This window comes from Drosophila eugracilis, unplaced genomic scaffold (genome assembly GCF_018153835.1).
Source record: "Drosophila eugracilis isolate 14026-0451.02 unplaced genomic scaffold, ASM1815383v1 contig_367, whole genome shotgun sequence".
In the NCBI taxonomy this organism is placed as follows: Eukaryota; Metazoa; Arthropoda; class Insecta; order Diptera; family Drosophilidae; genus Drosophila; species Drosophila eugracilis.
The window spans coordinates 5041500-5065065 of record NW_024573224.1 but is presented as its reverse complement, the minus strand read 5'-3'; the positions used below and the strand labels follow the sequence as shown (position 1 = coordinate 5065065).

The 23566-nt window shown below is 42.4% G+C and overlaps 3 protein-coding genes across 3 annotated transcripts in view; 1 reads left to right on the top strand and 2 right to left on the bottom strand.

Moving 5' to 3' along the window:
- LOC108113622 overlaps positions 1–15555 on the top strand; it is a 37405-nt gene extending 21850 nt beyond the window's left edge. Inside the window, exons 8-9 of the mRNA XM_017224284.2 lie at positions 9335–9729; positions 11193–15555. Of these exons, the coding sequence (XP_017079773.2) occupies positions 9335–9729; positions 11193–11383 (586 nt within the window). The 3' untranslated portion in view covers positions 11384–15555. The remainder of the gene's footprint in view (positions 1–9334; positions 9730–11192) is intronic.
- On the bottom strand, positions 3197–4265 carry LOC108113623 (keratin, type II cytoskeletal 1). The gene is made up of 2 exons (XM_017224285.2): positions 4163–4265; positions 3197–4101 (listed from the first exon to the last, which is right to left on the bottom strand). Exons 1-2 carry the CDS (start codon positions 4175–4177, stop codon positions 3289–3291), a joined length of 828 nt encoding a protein of 275 aa, XP_017079774.1. The 5' UTR covers positions 4178–4265; the 3' UTR covers positions 3197–3288.
- Positions 15556–19657: 4102 nt separating the features above from the next.
- On the bottom strand, positions 19658–20733 carry LOC108113532. The gene is made up of 2 exons (XM_017224125.2): positions 20643–20733; positions 19658–20578 (listed from the first exon to the last, which is right to left on the bottom strand). The coding sequence occupies exons 1-2, from the start codon at positions 20655–20657 to the stop codon at positions 19784–19786; spliced, it is 810 nt and encodes a 269-aa protein (XP_017079614.2). The 5' UTR covers positions 20658–20733; the 3' UTR covers positions 19658–19783.
- Positions 20734–23566: the final 2833 nt, after the last annotated feature.

The following is a 23566-nucleotide window of genomic DNA, read 5'->3' as shown; positions in this document are numbered from 1 at the left end:
TGAATTTGCCATTTAAAGACGCCGGGCTTTCACATTTGCATAAGCCGAAAAGTTTCGAATTCAGCCTCCGTAGAATCCAGAGTTTATGGCCGTTAAAACTTTGCGGCGCGCATGTGTGTGCGAAATAAACCCACTTGGTTAATTTGCCATAAAGTAAAAACCATAATTTACACTCGTGCCATTTCCTCGCCGGGTAATCAGCGAATGCTAATTGCATTTGCCGCGGGTAAGAAACCAGCGCCGAATGCAAGAGCAGTCCGGAAAACTATTTTATAAATAATTTCCCACAATTCAGAGTGCTTGCTGTAAGTGGAAGTACCAGGTAGTCCTGCTGCTCATAGAGAGTGGGTGTGGATTCTGTGATGAAGGGGCTGCGACGAGGGAACTAATTTCGCTGAGAGCCCAATGGCAATATGAAATAATTTATATTCAAAGCGCACGAGGCGTTAACGCTTAACATAAGCTTCAGTCCTTCTGGCAGGCAAAAAAGAGATTGGAATAGTTCTTAAGCAAAAGGAATATGCTATCCTTTCTTAACCCATTACTTGAAGTCCCGCTGTAAAAGTTAGTGTATAACCATTTGTTTTACTAGGAAATCACCATTTATGGCGTCAAAAAGAAGGCAGTAAAAATTTTCGTTAGAAAATGGGTTAAGAGTAGTTTTGTACCTTTGAGTTAAAGTCAAGCAGCTAAAACTGAAGTTTGAACTATGCAGCGTGTCATAATAAAAAAAAGTAAACTTCTATCTTCTAAGTGAAAAAATAAAATCTGAATGTTATAAAAGTGCTAATCATTCAGATATGTAATATACCTTTTAGAGGTCGATGTTCAAATAACATCCTTGTAGACGCCGCCCACCCTATGATTACCGGATAAAACCATAAATTACATGAAATTGTAAACTTTTTTTCCACCTACAATACTTGGCTTAACCATCCCTAAACTAGCACCTGCAGACACCTGTGGATGGCTTTAGTTATGGGTTTATGTGGGCGTGATTTTAGCCCACGACCATTACTAAAACTGTGAAGCCCTTCTGCCATAAAACCATGTGATAACCGTTGCATATTCATGCACCCGCCTGGCGTAAACTAGTGGAAAGTGGAAGGTAGGAGAAGGGGGGGACTAAAAAGTGCACATGCAACAGCAGCGAAAACAAAGGCAGGACAAGGCCGAACGTTGCAACAATAACCAGTAACTGGCAGCGTTTATGTGCATGCCAATGTGCATAAATTCCTTGGGTTCGGGCTTGGGTTTGGGTTCCCAGCGTTTATGTTTATGTTTGTGTGTGCCTGCTTGGCTGGCCAGGCGTGGAATAAACTGCGCTGTTTATTAAGTTTGTACATCATGTGGCACTCACACACATGCGCGGGGGTGCTGCGAAAATATTCATGTTATTTTATGCAAATGCAATGCTAATGTCACCGCTCTGTGAACTTAGCGACCTTGCAAGATTTATGGGTCGTATAAAATATTGAGTATGGGTCACCAGAATGTATGCTAGTAGGAGTAGTAGTAGTAGTAGTCAGTTGACTGTGACATCAGCTTGGCAAAGTAATTAACCGCTTAACGTGATTAGTGACTAGTCTGCTGACAGATGGACGGACAGATAGACAGCCAGAAAAGCGGCACTCGAAAGCCGGAACATCAGAAAGCTTTCATTTAACAGTAGTCTATCATGTTTTGTTTACCTTTCACGGCTCTGTTCCTTTGTTTTCTCTGGAGCACAGCTTGAAGACTCTTTAAGATTGCAACATGAAAAGAACAAAACCGAATGGCAGCCAACGAGCTACAACGGCAGACGTTGCACGGCTGAAAAGGCCATAACACGTAGCTCTGAATGAACACTTGTCGAGGGAATGGCCAACAAAGCCAAGAATCCTGCTTTTGGAATCCGAAGTGAGCTTACCCTTTTTTGTATTTCCTTACAAAATAAGACATAGGGAAGATATTATATCAAACACTATCTTTGTGCAATAATCTCCCTTAAAATACACAAATTATAATAATTAAATTAAAAATCCGAAAGAGTAATAGTTTTGCTTCGTTATAAGCAGTTGGTTATAGTGATATTACCCTTGTCAAGGATACAAAAGGTTGTAGTGCGGTGTTCATGAGTAAGATGGCTCAGAATGGGCCAGCAAGGACATGGAAACAGGAGAGGGAATGGTGGGTTTTATGCAGTCAAAAAGTAGTTTACACGTTGTTGCACAATTTATGTTTGTGCAACACGTAAGGCCTTTTGTGGCAGGCCCATGCCAGAACAGAACCGAACAGAACTAAATGTTGGGCAGGTCTGAAGGTCCTTGTCTGCGTCTAGCTTCAACCTGGCTTTTATTCCGGCAGGTTTACTTGCCCTTTGCACACTTCCTTTGTGCCGAAATCCCCCAGAATACATAGCACACACGATATATCCGAAAAGCAATCCAAAACGCCAACGAGCGGCAACTTAAAGCGGCCACGGGATACACCTCTTTAATAGGAGCTTCTGTTTTGGGGTTCTCACCGGAATCTTGCCACTTGGCTGCAAATGGAATTGCTATTAAAACTAAATTTTTGAATTATTTGAAATAAAAAAAACTCTTTGCTTACCGCAAAGGACTTGTGTAAAACACAAAACGAAGCACTTTCTGGTTTTCTAGTTCTCTGGTTTTGCTTGGTTGCTGGAATTTCATGACGGTCAACAAAGGAGCGCGCCCCTCTAAATGCAGCTAGTAATTTTCATTTAATTCTCAGTGTGGGTTTCTTGTGCAGAAGCAGAAGCAGGACCAGGACCCAAATTGCCACCGACTTGACCCTCAAAAGAGCGGCCATTAAATGTCGCGACTGGCGGACTTGAAGCGCCAGAAATTGGCTCTGTGTGTCGGTAATTAGCTCTGCCCCGTTGGCCCAGATCGCGTGTATGGCGGTAATCCTTTAGGGCGGGTCAACGGTGGTCGTTGCTGACGTGCCATAAACCGCGGTCCTTCTGATGGCAGACGAACGAATCCAGGGTCAGAGGGCATGGGCATGGACATGGACACAGGCACGGGCAACCGATCACTTAAATTTACGGCTACTTTTAAGCCCGTCCAATGCCAATGCGCTTTTAGTTTTAATTGCAAGCCAGGTTCTGGCTAAGTGCTGACCGATAGTGGCTACAAGCCGCTGAAATGACGTCCTCCATTAATCTCGGCAGCAACAACAGTATAGAGTATACATTAAGTTAAGTTTTTATTTTATAACGTAGCACTTAAAGGTGAATGTGTGAGGCTAATTTGTAAATAAGTGAGTGGTATTGCAGGCATCCTACTTGACCTTGTTCACTGGTAGGTAGGTGGAACTGGGAGATGCGGCTGGTGGTGGGATATATCCGGCAGAAGGAGCCTCCAATTCGGCGGTTACACTTCCGGTGGATGGCCGACGCTCATCAATCAGTTGCACTTGCTGGTGTTGCTGCACTTTAGTGGCAAAGTCCAGGACGGGAGCAACGCCTCCATTGTGGGAGGTGGAGGAACCACCCAGACGCTCGTACTCCTGCTGAATGGTCCTCTGTGCATTGAGGGCATCCTCCTGAGTGCGGTACTTGACGAAGTGCACCTCTGGTTTGCTGGCGCTTACATGGTTCAGATTCTGGAGCTGGTTGGCCAGGCTGGACAGGTCTCCCTGCTTGGTCAGGACATAGATAGCAGTCTGCTGTTCGGCCGCTTGTTTGGCCAAAGCCAAAGCAGCGTTCTCCAGACCCTTGTTCTCGGGCGCCCTGATGAACACTACACGCAGGTTCTTTTTCAAAGTAGCAGCCAAATCACTGACACTCTTGTTATCCTCGAAATCAGCCTCTGGTGCGGAGTAGGTGAAGAACTCCTTGTTGAACTCGGTGTGCACAGGGGCATAGTTGCTGGAGTAAGTCTGAGAGGAGCCAAAAGATCCTCCAGAAAGAGAGCCACTAGCAATTGAGCCACCAGAGATTGAGCCACCAGAAATGGAGCCACCGGAGATTGAACCCCCGGAGATAGAGCTCCCAGAAATGGAACCACCAGAGATGGAGCCTCCTGCTCCAATGCCTGCTCCATAATTGTAACCACCCACATCGGCACGAGCCACAGCCAAAACAGCCAAAATCTGACAAATATAATCCAGCTTAATGAAAATATTTCAAATATATAATTCCAATTTAACTTACGATAAATCCACGCATATTGATTGCTCTACTCCAAGCCAATTTTCGATGAAATCTGTTAACGTGTTGGGCACGCTGGGAGGTGTAAACTGTTAATGATGCAGCCCATCTGGCAGAGGGGCGTTTTATAGCCAAGCCCCAAAAGCCAACTTTAATATAAGATGCAGATTTCCAAGATGAGACAGCGGGTGTAGCCTATGCCATTGATTCAAAAACAATAACAAAATCAATACCAATACCCGTTGCAGGTGACGCAAAAGCCTGGAACTGTATCCGCCAGCATTAGTTTGCATAAATTCGAAACGGTTTGCCAATTTTGTTGCCAACGAAATGCAAAAACAAACCACTACGGAACTGGACGTTGGTAGGCCAGACCAAAAATGATGGCCACTTAAGTGGAGCAATGCCAAGCGATTTGCATAGCTGGTTGGATTTAATTAATTGCAATAAAGCCAAAGAAAAAAGGAGCAGGCAAAACCAATCAATTACGATATCCACAGAATTCTGGAAATGATTGGCATAAATTCAAAATTAATTAATACTGTCAATATATCATACCAACAATTGCCAGCCCCGGGGCAGTGAAGTCTGGCTATGAAAGATCACAAATTAAGCGCTAATCGAACGGCTTCTCCGCCGACTGTCCACAGTATCTGGTTTATGGTCATAATTATGATTTCGTAAATACGCTGGCCAACAAAAACAGTGAACAAAAAACCTATTTATGCAAATTAACCCCATGTCGCTTGTGGCATTTTTGTGGTTTAGGGTTCCATTTTATTGTTTTTTTCTGTGTTTCCATTTGCATATTATTAGGCATTTATGATAGCATTCATTGTGGAAATTTGATATGCTTGATTCATTCATTCATTGATTGCCCAATTGAACTTCAATCTCGAGTCAATCGTTGCATACTTTTCGGCGCATTGGCAATGGCTGTCAAACTGTGTTGGCCGGTAATGAACTTAGCCCCGATACCTGATGGCCCTGTGGCGCTTTCCATCGAAATGCAATCAAGTTAATTACGGAAATATGCATTTTTCAAGCCAAACATGAACATGCAATTCCGTGATTGACGATAAATGCCCAATTAAGCCAATTACGAGCGGTTGGCCCATGGCAACTTCTACCGCCAGTCGCGTGCAACATGTGTGGCAGAGCCACCGACTACCAACTACTTTTGTAATAATTTGATTTAAACTAAATTTATCAAATTGTTTTTCCTAATTGAGTGGGTTAAATGATGAACGATGGACTCTTTTGCTCCCATAATGAACAATTTTCCGTTTGATTTGACCTCTAATTAGATGGCCAACCCAGGTGGAAATGTTTATTTGGCAGGAGAGCACGCATGCAATTAATACAAATAGTTCCAGGGGCACTTAATGAAGTTTTCCCATTTGCATAGCAATGCCAAACTTGTTCGCTGTCTATCTGTACCTCTGTGTCTCTGGCATTTTGGCCCTGTTTTTGCTGCCATGCAAGGAAACAAGGATCCCGTAGAATGGGCAGGGGTGGTGTCACTTTATAGTGCATAAATTATTCAATGAACCGCATGCCAGGACGAGTCAGCGACGACAAAAGAAGCTCTGCTGTCAGTTATAATTTCACACGCGTAACAGTTGCCGTTGTCAGTTGTGTTGGTGTTGCTTCAAAGGTTTCTAACGGTGCCAGTGGAGTTTCCTGTCTGCCTACACTGAGATATTGTAACTATACTATTTATTTTTTAAGTTCTCTATTATTAACTCAATTTATTCAAAAATCATACAATCATTAATATTTTAATTTATTAGAACTGTTTTCATTTGACTAAAGTTCTAACCGTATTATTTTCTTTATTGTGGCTGTTATGAAAGGAGCTTACCGTTCTCTCAGTGTTACGTTGTTGGCTAACCCAGTTTTAAACTTTTTTTCCTAACGCTCTTTTGTGCGCGCGCGCATTTGAGCCGTAAGTTAGACACTTGTTAGGTCGACATCGACTTGGCATCGCTACCGATGACGAAACACTTTACACCCCTGAATAGTTAATACAAATTAGCTGGCCCTGAGCAATTACGTGGCAACAAAATTTGCATGCGTTGCGCCATGTAATTTTCGGGGAACAAGCGGGAGGAGTTTCGGTCTTCGGCTGGCCGGGTTTTTTGCCTCCCGGGCCCAGGATTTGATTTCGGCCAAGAGCTCCGGCATTGCAAAGTTAACCTAGCCAAAAGTTTTGCTGGTAATCTGTATGGTTTCTTTGCCATTGCCTTTGTAGTTGTTGTTGTTTGGCTGTTGTTGCCAAGTTGCGGTTCACCCAAGTTCCGGTTTCCGATCTCAAGACCTCTTTTTGTGCATGGCGGCATAAGAAATTCATGGTTTTGCACGTAGCCCTGGCGCCCACTTAAGTTACTTTGCTTGTTCCAGCTAAGTGGGTAGATGGTGAGCCGAATGCTCTCGCTTGGATTGGAAATCTAGATGCTTTGGCCCCTTCAGTGTTGCCAGCTCAGTCGATGGGATGAATTTGAGTATAAGCTAGCCGAAAATGTTAAGTAGTTTAATCTTGTTAGTTAAATTTGTTGTAAATCCTTCTTAAGATCTTTACCACATCAAAATTCGGCTGCATCATGGAATCATAAGAGTTAAAGCTAATCTCTTTTATTATAAACTTTTCATTAAATATACAAATTTAAAATGTGATACTCCGCAACATTTTCTATACACTTTCCTTAAGTTCCCATATTTAAGTTCGGAACTTTATTTGTCGGGAACTTAGTAACTTGGCAGCACTATTATCGACACTTTTCTGGACTGTTCTATCTATCATAAATTGCTAATAGATTTTGTTGCGTTGGCGTCGACGCCTTTAGATAGTTTGCCTGCGTTGGTAAACGAAATTAAGCTGCGGTTTTTGTGGCCCAGAGACACATAAATATTCGAGAGCCAAAGAACAGAACGAAACTACATGACTTATCAATTAATTAGGCGCATTTCTCAAATTATCGCCTTGGGCCGGGCCAAAAGAAAAGCGAAGGCTGTTTAGCATGTCAGCTGCGAGTCAAGATATTTCGAATCCTTGGTTCCTTTCAAGGGTAAAGCGGAATTTAAAGTGTCATGCCAGACAGCAGTTTCATAACGTGCTCACACTATTTCAGAGTAGGATGAGAACGAAGCCAAGGAACACCGGGGTCCGCATTTCCGTCTGATTTGAATTGCTCGGCAAGTTTGTTATGTTTTGAACTTGAGCTTCCTGCCACGGGTGCTGATGCTGTTGTCCTGGCTGTTTTCCCCTGCAATTCCTTGCTCCTCGCCTTGTTTTCACTACCGGTGGCAGCGTTTCCTGCGAAAAGTGCGCTGCATAAGGAATTTTATTAAGACAACTGCAACAGCAGCAGGAGCAGCACTAGAAGTACATAGTAGTAGCTTCGCAGTAACAACAGCTTCGTTGATGATGCCCTGGCTTCAGCTACCAGCTGTCATCAGCCCGTTGGGCCAGGGCAGAAGATCTGGAGCTGTCGAAGGCTTATACGGATGTTGTGCATTTGCTCAGAGTTTTGCCCCGCATTTGTTTGTTCTGCTAGCTTAACTGGCTTACTACGAATGCTCTTGGCTGTCTGTTGCTGCCTTACTGCCACTCGATATTGGTTAAGTTCTCTATGAGCGTTTCTCTTGGCCAATTGTTTGTCCTTTCTGTGCGTGCCTAGGTTTGAAAAACATACCCTAAACATGGGTAAATTCGTATATATAGTACCAATACTCAGTATTCAAGGGTGGACAATTTTGACCTTTTCAATGGTTTCCAAGACTTTACATATTTAACCCAGATGCAAATGAAATCAGTTTTCATTCTAAAGAAGTAATGAAAATGACTTTTCAGATTTTTGTTCCCATTATGATGAGTTCCTAGCGTATTTAGATGTCGTCTTCTGTCCTTACAATTTGCATGACACTTGCCCATTTTCCCCACAGTTGCCAAGTGCTCTAGTTGCACAGAGGAAGTCTGGGTTTTCTGAAACATATATACTCGTACATATACATAAAGTCGTACACATCGGAGAAGATTGAAAGAGATGCAAACACTCCCATAGAAAATCAACTTTTTGCTGACACCTTGCTTTATCTATATACGAGTGCCTGTGGCATCCGTATCCTTAGTCCCCGACTGGGAAGACTTCTGCAGCCAGTGCACTTTAAGCAAAATAATATTTAAATAAAATTCTGCTAAAATTCTATGGCATTTACTTTCCAATTTGCATAATCAGGCATTTTGACATCAAGGACGAGAGCTATGCAAATGGAATAATTGCTTAAATGAGACGGAAGTGAGCGCTTTCAACTCGAATTTGAAGACGATGTTGCCATTCTGATTTCAATATAACATATATAATCGTATACCTATATGAGGGCCATAAACTAACACAGCTGACAATTGGTTTGCCAGCATTAAACTTTATGGCCTCGACATTATTTGCTCAAGAGTCTGCGGGATGTGTCTGTATGTGTGTGTACATGTGTTGGTATGGTAGGTAATACCAAAGGTAATTTCACTGTCATTTTGAATTTGTAATAAAGCAACATGTCGCCGTACACGAACAGAGGGAACGAACCCAGAGTAATTACAGGGGACGGGATCTGGAAGCCCCAAAAGCCACACAACCGCTTATCCGCAGAGCCGGGTTCATTTGTATGCCGTTCAGGCTTCTTATCAAATATGAAGCAAAGTCGTAAAAGCTAATTAGACTCACAATGTGCGATACGACTGAATAATGCAAACTAATCAGGCCATAATGCAGGCGAACCATTAGAAAGCCTTGCCAATCAGCAGAAAGGCAAGAAAAGTCTTGCTGAGATGCTCAATAATCTTTAGATTTTTGTTTCGAATGAGCTCTTTTCCAATCCTGAGACCTTTCAGACTTGTGAAGTTTGTTGGTCGGTTATCAATTACTCAGGGGTTTTGGTGCAAATGAAGACATTTTCCCATCGATGTATCCAGGCGGCATTGTATGGGAATCAGATGTGCGTGCCCGGCATGTTGAAGGCCCTGCTTCTCGTCCACGACACTCTCACTTTCCAGGGCTTTTATTTTGCTTTTCACGTTTACACACATCAATCATAAAATGCAAATATTTACGATTTTATTTGTGTGCAAATTGCCAGGCGCAGGCACATTAAACCCAGACTCCCCATTTTATATTGCAGGAACAGCAACCGCAAGTACCGACGCCACATAAACGAGAACGCCCTGGGCATCATCCGTAGCACCCTTAATAGCGGTGGCTTCGGTCCGCAGGCCCCCAATATGAACAAGGAGCTGGGCATTCCGTCAAACGCAGGACCCATGAATCAACTGGCAGCAGGCTACCAGCGACCACTCTCGCATCCTGGCGGAGGAAGTGGAGTGGCTGCAGCGGCGGCAGCCGTAACTGCTGCTCAGCAGGAGAAGGGCATGTTCAGCATTAGCCAGCTGAACATCGAGCTCACCGAGGAGCACGTGGGCAGCAACAGTCGCATGGAGATCACCTGCCTGTCCACGATCCCGGCGACTGTGGGTCAGGGAGAGCAGTATGCCGACTACAAGACTTACTCCGTGAAAGGTGAGTTAAATATGGGTTTTGAAGTAACCTGAGGAAAGTAGAATTATAAAACTAATATTAAAAATCATGAAATAGTTCTTTGCTTATATATTTTACTTTATTGTTTCTATAATTTTTGAAATGTATTTTTTGATCCCCTGAACACGTTTTGATTTCGTGATTTGCATATTTGTGTGGATTTTATACGTTATATGTTTTATATCGTGTAATGCTATGCAAGGCAAATATGTGTACACACACCCGCCTGAAATTACAACCAGTGAACACATCGAAAGTGTCCTTCGCGCCACGAAATTATGAAATGGAAGATGGAATCACGGATGAGTTTTCACAAAATAAATTAGTATGATAATGTGCGCATGCATTGTTACTTGCCCGACTGTCGGAAAGCGAAAACCGACGAGGAATTTTAAACAAAAGCCTTTGTCTCAACTGGCAGATTAGGTATTTCGTCCTTGGATTTGTTTGCCTAACTGGTGTTGGTACATGGGTGTGGGTACGTCATATGTTTGCCGTTTTGTCTACGTTTAATTTTCATTTACTCCACCTCTTGGCAACTGAAGAGCAGGCCAAACAAAGGTTAATTTATATATTTGTCGGCTTTGTTTGCCTACGAGCCGGCTGTTAACACTAACGTCCCAGCCAAGTCTTTGAGCCCCTGTTGTAAATTGTCCTGAATTGTACGAAATAATTTACACATTACCAGGCCCATGACTCACGATGGTCGTTGGTTGTTCGTTGTCCTCTTCACTGCTTACCACCTCCAAATCCCCTGAACCATCGCCCATGGCCGGCGGCAGCTCCGTTGTCTTTCGACCTCTTTGCTGGCCGAGTGGCTGCCAACTGTCACTTGAACCAAGGGGCGTATGCGTGTTATTTATGTTGCGTGAAGTGCGTCATTTGTTTGGGCCAATGCCACTTCGCCGGCGAGAATGCTCCACTCTGTAATTGTTTCTTATGCCGCCCTAAGGGGCTGCCATCAGTTTGCTTATGCGAAAACTTTTTAGCACTGAGGACTTCTTCCACTTTTGGCCCGATCATCGTGGCGACCATTTTTGCGGTTTCGTACCACATTCTCGGCGGTAAACCATTTTGCCTAGACAACTTGCGCGACTTATCACTGCTTTGAATTATTCATTTTATGAGCCGAACTTTGTTTTGGAAATTGATTGTTTGGCCTTGGCCTTGACCTCTCATATTTAGTTTGTATTTTAATGGCAGGCTCTCACAAGACCTGTAATTAGCTATTAAATATATATCTTATTGAATTACTTTTTAATTAAGAAGGACTTTAAATACATTTCCAATTAGCAATATTTATTTTATTAAGTCCCGGGTAATGGAAATTCCATGCTTTTGTAAAATTCCTTTGTTTCTGCTTTCCAAAATGGGCATGATTTTAACTTTTCAATGAATCTCAGCGTAGTTAATCAGTGTTTTTGTACATTTTCGTCTACTTTCAGTTGAGGTTGAGCGACAATTGGCCTCCTCCACGTCGACAGCTCCGCCGAGCATTGGAATGGCGGCACTGGGCAATGGAAATGGACATGGCAACGAGACCTCCGCTGGCCGGAGGGCACATGGCACAATGGTGACACATTTGTGGTCGCTGGCGCAGCTCCTGCTGCTTGTCCTGCTGCCCCTCAGCTACTAGATGATGTAGGAGGCTGAAAAACGGGACACGCTGGAGAGGAGAAGACCACCGACATACTCGCACAGAAGGTATAGTTAAAGCAAAACCAAGGGCAACCATATCATCACCATCCCATCAAGGACAAAAGCAGCAGAAGCAGCTGCAACATCGGAAAACACAAGTTGGAATTTTTGTATAAATTGTACACCGCATTTTTAATCTGTTTCCCAAGCCAGAGCTCGATCGAGCAGCTAAATTAGTGCGGCTCAAAGACAGCAAAATCGAGAAAAAATAACAATGGACTAAGAGAACATTTTTAGCATTTGTGCTCGCCTTGGTCGGCCAATTTAAATAGTTTACTTGTAAATAACTGCAGATGACCGAGGGAATCGGGCGTGGATTTTTCCCTTTTTATTTTTTGTGTGGCCGCAAAGCCAAAGAGAAATGTTTGTAATTAAGTTGCAGTCGGACGGGAAATTGGGAGAATGCTTTCAGTCCGGCCAGCGGCCATTTTTTGTAGTGCAAGGAGAATTTTGTATAGCTAATTGAACATAAGTTTCGGGACAGGCGACTGCAACTCAGAACAAAGAAAAACCAAAACCAAAACCAAAGTTTTTGCGCTCTGTCAAGGTCAGTGCGCCAAGGGCGTGGTGGTGGTCCGCCCACTGATTGCCTTTCGTTTCTGGCCTTGTCAGAAGTTTGGGATAAGGATATTACCCTGCCCCACCCACAAAAAAACCAGCACTCACACAGAAATTCAAATCCCAAGAAGCCAGAATTGATTGGGGCTAACGTTTTTTTAGGCGTTTCAAAGCAGTCGCTACGAAGCTTGTACCTAAAATGCATGAACTTAGTGCAGTAGCAAAACAAGAAACAAACAAAAATACGAATAACAAACACTCAAAGGAAACATATTTTTTACGGTATTGTAGCGCTTGGGCTAGTCAAGGATAGGGATAGGGATATTTGGATGTGGCTAACTGAGGGTAGGCTAAGATTAGGGCAATTGAATTTAAGAGCCAGCAGCAGCAGCAAGCTAAAAACGAGTACCGTACCCCCAAGAACCCGTACCAACGTACCCCCGGAAATAAAACGTTTAAATGTAAAATAATTAGACAGTTAAAACCAAGAAGCTTACAGAAACAATCAGTGTTGAAAACATTTTGAGAAGACAACCAAACAAAACAAAAACAAAAAGAAGGCGGAGCGAAAAATAGCACGGAGAACCCCAAAAAGAAAAGGCGCCGAAAAGGGCGCAATCTGCGGCGCGTGGTGACCCCGAAATTAGGGGTAAGGGTCATCCCCAGAGGGTTGGGCTCCTCTCCTCATGGGTCACCCCGAAACTCACTCCGCTCTACATTACGACGCTTATTTATTTATTTTCATTTTGGAACCTTAATTTTCGGTTCGTTGTGTGTAAATGGTTATCGTTGCAATGGTTCGTTTAGTGTGTAGTTAGGAAAATATTTGCCGTTGCGATTAATTGTTTTCATTACCAGTTTTTGTGTTTTTTTAGCGGCCGTTTAAGGAGCGGCCTAGTCGCAGTGCTTAACACTAAGTACGGATGCATTTCGTGTGTATTTAGGAGGATTATTTTCAAGCGCGCTTTAAGTGTCTATGGCTAAAGAACCATTTTAAACACGTAGCATAACAATGTAACTATGTAAAGCAAAATGATAGCAACCACGGACAACCCGGCAAAGTAAATATATGTAAAGCAATTAGTGGACTAGTCTATACTCTCTAAAAAATTAAAAAAAAAAAATAAATAAATATATTTAAAAATGAGCGTCTGTATTGTGTGTGTAATTAGGCTTCTATTTTTGACTTCTACTCGACGGCGAAATGCAAAACCAAACATAAATTTAGTAATAAAACTAAGCCTGCTATGTTCTCAAAAGAGTTTAAACAAGCGTTATCAGTAAAAGCAAAGAATTAACATATTACAAATAACAAAATATCATTTACAACTGCAAATTGAAAAATCTTGCCACAGTTGAAACATTTTCCAAGGGTTGTCCTCATTGTGAGTACATGTAGTTTCTTGGCCAGTGAAAGCTAATGAGTACACCAACCGGATAATGCTTGAACGAACTACGACAATTTTTTATAAAAGAAATATACTTAATTACGATAACGGTGACATCACGTATAAATAATTGAAAACAAAGTTCATATTATGTATGAAAAATATGGCTAAAATGTCTTATGCAGGTATTGACGTCTTCCTATGCTACGCTGTCTATTATTAACAGAAAAAACAAATTGATTACATTTATAAATTATACATTACGAATAGGTGTGCATGCAAATTTACTGATTGCATACACTAAGAACTAAATAAATATGAAATGAAAAACAAAAATGAACAAAATATTAACACTTATACACAAACAAATGAGGATGCTTTAAACTTAATCCATAATTTATACCAGTTTTAATTCAAATATATAGACTATCTATTTTTAGTACTGATTATGGTATGCTAATTTCAGCCATTATTCAATTTCAGATAATTTGATTTATGTGAACTTTTTTGGGAGCTATTTCCCACTTAGTTATGGGTTTGTAAATCACTCGTACTAGTAAATGTTTCCCACCAATCTATGAACAAGTGCAAACACAAACTTTTCAACACATCACACTCGCCTACATATCCGCAGCTTAGTCCCCCCGTGAATGTCATACACCCTCTCAACTTCTCTATTTGTCTGTATAAATATGCAAACTGCGTGTTGTCTACAACTCAGTCGTCTGTTGTCTCAGCATATATCAGCATGAATATGCATAATTGGCCAAAGATTTGGAGGTACTTTATCCCAGTCGTATAGCTAATTATGTGACATGCACCATGCACCCCTCTATCGAGCATATTTATGTGTATCTATGTAAAAACTCTATATAGGTGTCCAGTGCAAAAGTGAAACGCAAGAGGATGATATTTATATAGATCAAATAAGAGTACATTAAGTGTCGCAGCAATTCGCAAAACATATCATAAATGTTGTAACATTTTCGGATTCCAAAACAATGGGAGCTTCAGCCTCTCAAGTCGGAAGCCAATTAACATTTTTCATGCCTACCATATGATGGTATTTATGGGGTTTAATTATGATTGTTTGTTGAGGCCTCTCCAAAACCAACATAAATGGATATTGACTCGAATGTTTGACAATCAGGCATTCATATTCATGTTGGAGGAAAAATCACATCATAATGACAGCATAAATGAGAGCGCATGATATACAAATATGCACACAAAACACGAACATTATATTTAAATGTTGTATTTTGATAAGTCGAAAGTATTACGACAATGTCAGATTGCCAGACAAAGATATTTTGTCCGGGAATCTGCTGCGCGGCTACCTTTATCATTTCTATCACATCAAAATCTTCCAGTCACACATATCATTGCGTATTGAACAAAAAACATAAAATTATACAAAATATATATTAAAATTATGTATACAAAAAAAAAAAAAAAAAAAAATAAGAAAAACCCCGTAAAGGTGTATAAAAGATATATTTATAGAGAAAAGGCATGTTTATTAATTTTAAACACTTACACCACAAAAAGCTTTAACTTTTTGTTCCCATTGTTTGTCGAACATTATTATAATCGCATGCACATACACATGGATTTGTGTGTACAAATATTTGATATTGAATTCAACCTAATTTGAATTTCCCTGATTTGTATTGTATAAAATGTTTTAAGGTCTAAGAAAATGTCTAGATTATTAGCATTATTGAGGCTACTATTGATAACTGAATATATTGAAGAAACCCAGACAAATTGAACTCGAAAAACGTAAAATAAACATTTATTTATAGATACAGACATACCAAGAGCGAGCGATACAATTGTAAAAATTGCAACCTATGCAAATTAAATGCAAAAAAATAAGAAAATGAATGTGTGGAATATGTGTATTATTATTATATACTAAGCCACGAATATTTATATGTACACTGAGCAGAAGCAGAGAGAATTAAGTGTAAAATTTAAAGTGTAAATTACCAAACGAAGAACAACAATTACGATTACAACTCAACCCAAATTATGGCGCCTAATGCTTGGCCAATCTACTACACGGAAAGGGATATACAGCATATTAAATATACATACAGAAATACGAATATTTGTGGTAAAAAGAGAACGAACTAAAAAATAAATGTTGAAAACAAAAGGCCAAAAGCGTTTCATTCAAGGACCAGTTAAGGAGCACACGCCCCTCAAAACAGGCCGAGCAAACAAGGGACCCAAAACCGAAACAAAAAAAAGGCAAATGTAGAAAAACATAACAAAAGTGGGAGCCACATAAAAGGGGCGGAAACTGGGACAAAGATGGGGTTTTTTTGGGAAGGCGGATGAGGGACAGAGACAGGATTTTGCGGCGCCCACAAGTGCGTTAAACAAACTTGCGAAACTTTTCGTTTGACGAATATCCTTTTAATCCTTTTAAATGTGCAGGGAAATTGAAGGGGCACAAGCAAAGGACACATAAGGTCAGAAGTCTCAACCAAATTACAGAGGGGACGGGCACAAATGGCCTGCAATAATCAACGAAAGGATAAACTCCGGAGTAAATGGCGAGTCAAGGGTATCAAGGCCATAAAACTCATCCCACGAACAAAGCCCAAGACACAATGGCTGACTATTTTCTTTTTCCAGCCTGTCTTTCAACGTCCCAGGACACCATCCACCACAAAGGTGCAACGAGCCAGGTTGCCTCATTACGAAATCAAAGCCCTGTTGTACACATCACAATGGTGATAGAGGGGGGTTTACGTGGGTGTGTGTCTGGTGACAGATGCGAGCTATCGATTCCGAATTTGTGTGACAGACAGGACATCGAGATATGGAATGGCCTCGGGGCTTTTAGGGGGGAAACGACAACATTGCATGGAAATGAGCAATTAACGCCTGGGCCATCGTTAGGCCGGACCAATCTGGCTATCGACGAATCAACAGATTTTCTCCGTAACCATCAAAAGGGTTTTCCGACTCTGTCTTGATTAAGGTATAAATATTAAATTAGCAAGAGGGGGCTGTCTCCTACTCCAGCTCTACCAACTGCTCCTCCATCTGCTCCATGTCCTGTCTTTACTTTTGGCTTTGGCTGGTGTTGCCTGCCTTTGCCGTTAATGAGGCATGGCCATGGCAAGTGAAGGAGTCAGACAGGATGTGGTTTGTTAAGAGGCTGGTTCGCTGCTTAATTATACATGGCAGCGCCCAAAAGTCGACTAATTAATGTGCAGCAGTCGAGCAGCGGAGAGTGGCCCGGTTAATGAGCCAAAACTCGCAGCATGTGTGCCAAGTTTCGACAGCCAGTGAAGCGTTCCTTCGGTGTGTTTGTGTATAAACAGTCAAGGGAACTGACGCCGATGCCGCTGCCGATGTCGATGCCCACCAAATAACTCAATTTTCATAGAGTGGCCTGGCTCCAGAGCTCGCGGGAAACACCAATAAACACTTTTTGCAAACAAATCCCGAACTATTTCGCAGCAAACCACAGTAGCAGCAACTGCAACAGCAACTGCAGCAGTAACAGCAGCAGCGACAGGCGCAGTAAAAGTTTCTGACAGCGACAACATGGCGTACAACTGCCAACTGCAAGTGCACTTGGGTGTGGACCCTCCTCCCAATTTTCAGCTGGCTTTTAGTTCCGCTTCTGGCTCCCTGGCTCATTGCCACCTGCATGGACGAGTGGTGGCGGTTGCCAAATTAACAAAAGCAAACAACTTTGTTGCTCTCGCTTTGGGCCAAAAAACAATGGAGTCGGCTGAACTGTCTCAAGCACATTTCAATTTGCGCTTACCGAACAAAGTTGCTGCCTTTGCCTGCATGCGGACAAATGTCAAAATATTTAGTTGTACAACGAAACTTTCCCTCCAGAAATTGAAAAGAAATATTGGTTAACCCGTGGGACCGAAAGCAAATGCCCCGATTCTGCCAGCATTGCCAAAACTTTTCGCGCTGCGAATTATATCGGTATAAAAGTGTGTGTGTGAGTCTGTGGGTAGCTGTTGCATTGTTTGCCAGCGAATTTTCCGAGTGTTTGATGTGTTGCTGGGCCACCGCAGCTGTCAGCTGGTGAGATTGAAAGCGGACGAGGTATTTGCAAATGTTACCATAAAAACAGTGATTTATATTTTCCACTCCCAGCCCTTACTACAAATGGTTTCCCAATGTAATAGCCCTTTGAAATACTTGAATAAATACCGCCAAGCCTAAAAGCACGCTACACGTTTTCGTAACCTCGCTGATTAAAAGTCAACGGAGCGTATGAGTAAAATACAATTTGCTTTTTAAGTAGAAATAATAAGTGAATTTAATAATTATTTATTTTCATAAAACCGATATTTATTATAAAATGTTGCTACCCTCTTATAAAAACTCCATCCTGGAAGTGTGCTCCGTTTTTTCTCACAGCTCAACAAGCTAACAACGGGGTGTATTCGAAAGTTGCTAACTACTTTCGAAGCCTTGAACTTGTGACATGGAACTGCCATTAATGAATTAATATACTCTATGCAAACATTACAACTATTTTTGTCAGTTATTTAGGAGACTCGAAAGTAAAAGTGAAAAACATAAAGAGTGGTAGGGATAAATGTCCCACCTTAAGCCAACACAAATGTAATAAATATGCTTGCATTTTATAATTCCTCCTTTGTGGATCTTTTGAAGGGTGTCTTTCCTTCGTCCTGCTAAAGCCTTTTAGCTTGTGGAAAAAAATGCTGATATCTCTGGGCGTCAAAAAGGAGCTTTGCACGGGCGACACTTGAGAGTGCCGTGAATGTCGTTTTAATAATTTATTTTGTGCGCACAGCGGGCCGCTCATTAACACAGAAACACCAACACGCATACACACTAGCAAATATGTTGGCTCACACGCACAGGACACGCACTTGGCATCCTCGTCGTCGATTCGGTCGGCTGACTGCTGCATATCACCTTAATTACAGGCAGCAGTCTGGGCGCAGTCAGACGGCAAATGGCAGACAAGCTAACAGCGTTTATGGTGGCCCAAATTGCCAGGACCCCGGATCCTTGCTCCCTTCTACCCCAACACCGATTCACTGGCATATTGTCGCTGTCGTTACGCTTTAGCGATTTGCCACTGTACCACACAAGCACTCGCACACAGACGCAGAAAAGAAAAAGAGCAACGGATTCAGTTTGCACTCGACTGCTGATAAGCGTGCAATTCCTGCAGGGGCAAAGGACAGACACAGACACACATACACATCCTGATGGCCATGAATACATGCACCGTTGGTTTGCGTTTATATCGGGCTTATGTTACGTCTAAGTGAAATTTAAGGACTCCACTCAACAGCGTACCAAATCCTCAGCATAGTTCAGTTTCGGGCCATGTGTGCTTTCATTTCGCATGATGAGTTTGCCTTCCACGGAAGCAGGAAGCCATCATGACATACAGACACCCATCTGCTCACACCCCGCAACAAGGTTACACAATCATACTCAATGAGTGTCGTCAGCTGGCAGGACACAGATCAGGAATAAAGGCAGCTTCCACCTGCAAAAGGACGTTGCCACTTATACAAACCACAACTGGCAAAAGGGCCCGCAACAATAACCACCAGTGACGGGAAGTGTTAGGGACGCTGTACCTTGATATTGACTTCGACGAACCAAACTATATTTTGGTACCTTAAAGCATTTTATTGGTTTTTGTACCATTTTTTAGATCACTGGAAAAAACTAAAAACTGGAAATTTCCTTCGATTTTTTTTTTTTGTAAATGTAATGGTAATATTACCAAAAATATTTTGGGAAGTACCTCTTCTACATTTTCCATCACTGAGAAAACCCATTCTAGCATGGTCTGCAAAGAGTGGCCGGAAACTGGAGCCGGGCCCAGACCGGGCCATTGTCCAACCACTTCATTTCGATTCTAATAACTCCAATTACAAATGGCGGATGGGATAAAACCATTGTGCATATGCTGGGGATTCTATGAGTGTGCGGGTGTGGTTTCGTTTCACTTCCCATGCGGCAATGTGAGTGGGCGGCATATGTGGGTGGCTCAACTTGTTGCTGGACTTTATGACATGCCAGCCGCTTTATCCAGGCTATTATTTCAGGGATTTTATGTGAAAGGACAACGCACGAATGCGCAGGCAGACGCAGGCAAAGCCAATGCCGGGATTTGAATGGCAAAAACGAGAAACTCGCACAACGGAAAGGTTCCGTTCCGCAGTGTGCAAATGGCCGAATCCTGCAATTAGGCTGCAAATGAGTTTTCCAGTTCACATCGGGAATTTGTCAGCAAAACAAATTTTATTCCTCTACATGGATACTTAAGAGCTAGTTAACTTGGACGTGATGGGAGTGGGCAGGTGATTGTTTAGGAAACGTTACCGTTGGACTTTCACTTGAGTACACATTTACTTGACGCGGAAGCGACGCAGAGTGGGAGGCAGGTAATCCTGGCCAGCGATCACATTGGCGGGCAGATACTCCGAGCTGGGAGCAGGTGCAGCAACTGGAGCAGCACTGGCGGGGGCTGCAACGGGCTGAGCTGGGGCCGAGGAAAAGTTAAGGACAGGAGCACTACCCTCGTTGGAAATGCGGGACACTCCGGGCAACTGGTTGTACTGGTTTTGGATGGCCAACTGGGCATTGGCAGCATCCTCAGGTGTGCGGTACTTGACAAAGTGCACCTCCGGCTTGTTGGTGGAGCTGGTCTTCAGAGCGTTCAATTGCTTAGCCAGGTTGGACACATCAGATTGCTTGGTCAGCACATAGATGGCGGTTTCCTGCTGGGCAGACTGCTTGGCCAACTGGAGGGCGGCGCGTTCGAAGCCTTGGTTTTCCGGAGTGCGGATGAAGACTACGCGGAGGTTCTTCTTTAGGGAGTTGGCGATCTGCTGGTTGCTGGTACCCTCATCGAACTGCTCCTCAGGGGCGGCATAGCTGTAGAATTCCTTCTGGAACTCCTCCACCAAAGGAGCTACCTGTGGAGCAACAGGAGCCTGGATCGGCGACAAAACGGGAGCTTCAATGGGCTGGGAAAGCACAGCCTCTCCACTCAGCACGGGCTGCAACAACTGCTGGGGGAGTTCTCCAATCACTTGTCCACTTCCTGGCAAGAAGGACAAACCCTCATCGGCATGGGCCACAGGTTGGTAGTTGTAACCCAGTTTATCAGCACTGCAGCTAGCAGCAAGCAAGCAGAGGACCTACATGATTTGAAGATATAGTATATAAATGTGTTTTTCCTGGCCAAAACCACAAGAGACTTACGATAAAAGCACGCATGATGACTGGAAGGTGCGGTCAATTGAAGATGACAGAAGGAACTAATACTGAAAGCTCAGCCCAATCCGGCTTTTATAGTTGGAGACACAGCTCACAGCCTGCATCTACCCCTCCCACGAAATAAACCCAGTTTTTGGCTAAGAGAGAAAGATCCACTGTTTAGGAACGACCTTGCCTTCGTAGCGTTGTTGATTTGATTTCGATGCCATTCGATCGTCATTAAAATGCCCCATCGTTTAAATATGCAAGCATATGCCCCGACCTAGGCCTATCGCTAGTCCACGATCGTTTGTCTTGGTTTTGATTAAAATGCACTCTGCGACGGTTATAAAGTTTATAAATATGCATGGCCTATCAGGGACTGCGATTGCGAATGCTTCTGCGGCCGATGCTGCCACATTATCTAATTGATTTGTGTTGGCTGCGACAGGCCATAAAAAACAACCATCTGGATGCCGCGGAGAGAGGCCAAAAACGGCAGCCACTGTGTTGAAATGCTTGGAAAATAAACAGCTACTGGCTTTGGCGATAATATCTGGCGGTCGACGGTTGCCAGTTGGTAGTTGCCAGTTGGTACTCCGGGTTGGCCCAGCTTAATCCGGTAATTATAATTTTCATAATTTTCCACAAGCTCGCGTTTTTCTCTGGGCACGGGTCGAAAACGTCAATCTTTTTCGACGGTTCACTTAATGAAGTTCTTTAACTAATTTAAACTTTTTCGGCGTTGTTTGATGGCCAAGGCAAAATAAGAATTTAAAATGTGCAATAGCAGCTGTGTGGGTCGAGAGGTCGTCAGTAAATATGAGAAAGAAATTTATAATTATAATTTTCTTTGGAATTCCTTAGGCAGGTATTAAGATAATTTCCTTACAACGTTGTCTAAGAGATCCTCTTTAAAGTGATGAATTCTTTAATACTATTTTTTTCTATTTTTAAACCATTATTTACAAAGTTATAAAACAAACAATGTCATATTATATTAAGGGGAAAATCGGCCCAACGAGGTATAACATTCTATATTCGGACCATTATTAACTTGGTTTGAGAAAAATAGTGTCATTTTTAGGGGAAAATCGGAGATAACGGATTTTTTTAGTTTCGATAAGGGGTAACAACATCCTTTTTTTTGCAAAAAAATTAATCCAGCTCGACTAGGAATTAGAAAGCAGCCTCAACGAGGTATGCCATTCCGTATTCGGACCATTATTGTCTTAGTTATGGGCAAAATACTGATACTTAGAGGAGGAAAATGGTTGAACATTTTCTTCTCCAAACATGATTTATTGGAAATTAGAAAACAAACTTAACGAGGTATAGTATTTTTTTTGAAATATTTCCCAAAATCTATTTAATCACATATTAATTAAATTGCAATAAAGCAATTAATCAACACCTTTAAGGAAATGTTTTTTTTTTATTTGCATGCCTACACAAAGTAGGGGATTCCCATTGGCCGTATTTCCTAGGATTAGCCATGACTCCACCCAGCATTTGGCCACTCATGCTGGCTATTAGCTGGGTCCGCTGCACAACGAAACTCTTACCAAAGTTGGTGGGCCAACAAAAGCAAAGGCAGCGCCAAAAGTGCGCCTAATTTGGAAATGGCAAGCCAAACAAGCCAACAACCCACGAAAACGAAGAAAAGATTGGAAAACACGCAAACTTGGCAGCTGCTGCTGCTGCTGCTGGATGGAATCCGAGAGTTGGACCTTGGACACACCTGTCCCGAAATTGCAGCAAGTCATGAGTTGCCTCCGGCCAGGACTCAGGATTAAGGCGCTTGGCTCAGTGTTTGGAGATACCGCGAAATAAAAAAAAGGAGACCTGGTGGGTTTAGGGGCGGAATGTTGGAGCGGCAGCTTTGACGTGACTGGCAAAGTTTTTGGCAGGCACCGCTAACGAGCGAAGCTCGTCCTCCACAGCCCAGGATCTCATGTTGCTCAAAAATGCTTAAACTAAAACTTGCTCAACAGATTTGCACTGGCGGGAGCCTTTTTACGGCTGCACTTCGGCGTGTCATATGGCACTGGCATACTGGCACACAGGCACACTGGTGTAAGTGTGTGTTTGACCTTTGACACTAAAACAATTTGCAAAGCGAAATGATGTCAGCCCCAGTGTCCTGTCTATTCCGTTTCTCCTTCTTCTCCTTGTTGTCCGCGTAGTAGTGGCGTAATTTAGTTGAAACATTCTTAAAGTACCGCCTGTCGTAAAATCTAGGGTCCTGGAAGGGATAGCGCTATGCCTTGTCATGTGGGAAGGGATGAACGGCGGGGAAAACGCCCAGCGTAGCTCATTAAAAAGTTTTCCAGCGACAACGGCGACATTTGCTTAAGAAAACATTTGCTCGGCTCTGGCGGCGGGAGTCGGTTACCAACACCTTAATGATTATCTAAGAGATACTTTGAAGATAATCCATAAAGTGTGGGGCGAAAACTCAGAAGTAAAATGTAACGCTGTTATGCTGAGTAATTAATTATTCATAATAGAAAGCTATAGATAAACAGCCACCTTCGACCAGCTCTACAATCCTCGCCATAACAACTGAATGTTTTTTGATTGAAATTTAAATTAAATTTCTTTACAAGAGCTCAGCATTCCAAGTACATTGAGTAATTTATGGACATCCCACTCTTCAAATTAATAGGAAGCAAAAATATCAAAACAAAAAATTGTATCATTAAGTTCGGTTTAATGATTTTTCTTTTAACGACTTTAATCAGAGCAATTATTTTTAAATAACTTCACTGGCCATGAATAATTATGATTTAACGGCTGCTATCGATTGACTTTCTCAATTTCCAATTATGAATTTGACTTTCAATTAAATTCAGAAGTCAACTATCAAAACACAACCTCAACAACCATTTTCATAAAGGTTTTTCAACTTCTAAACTTTGAACTTAGCC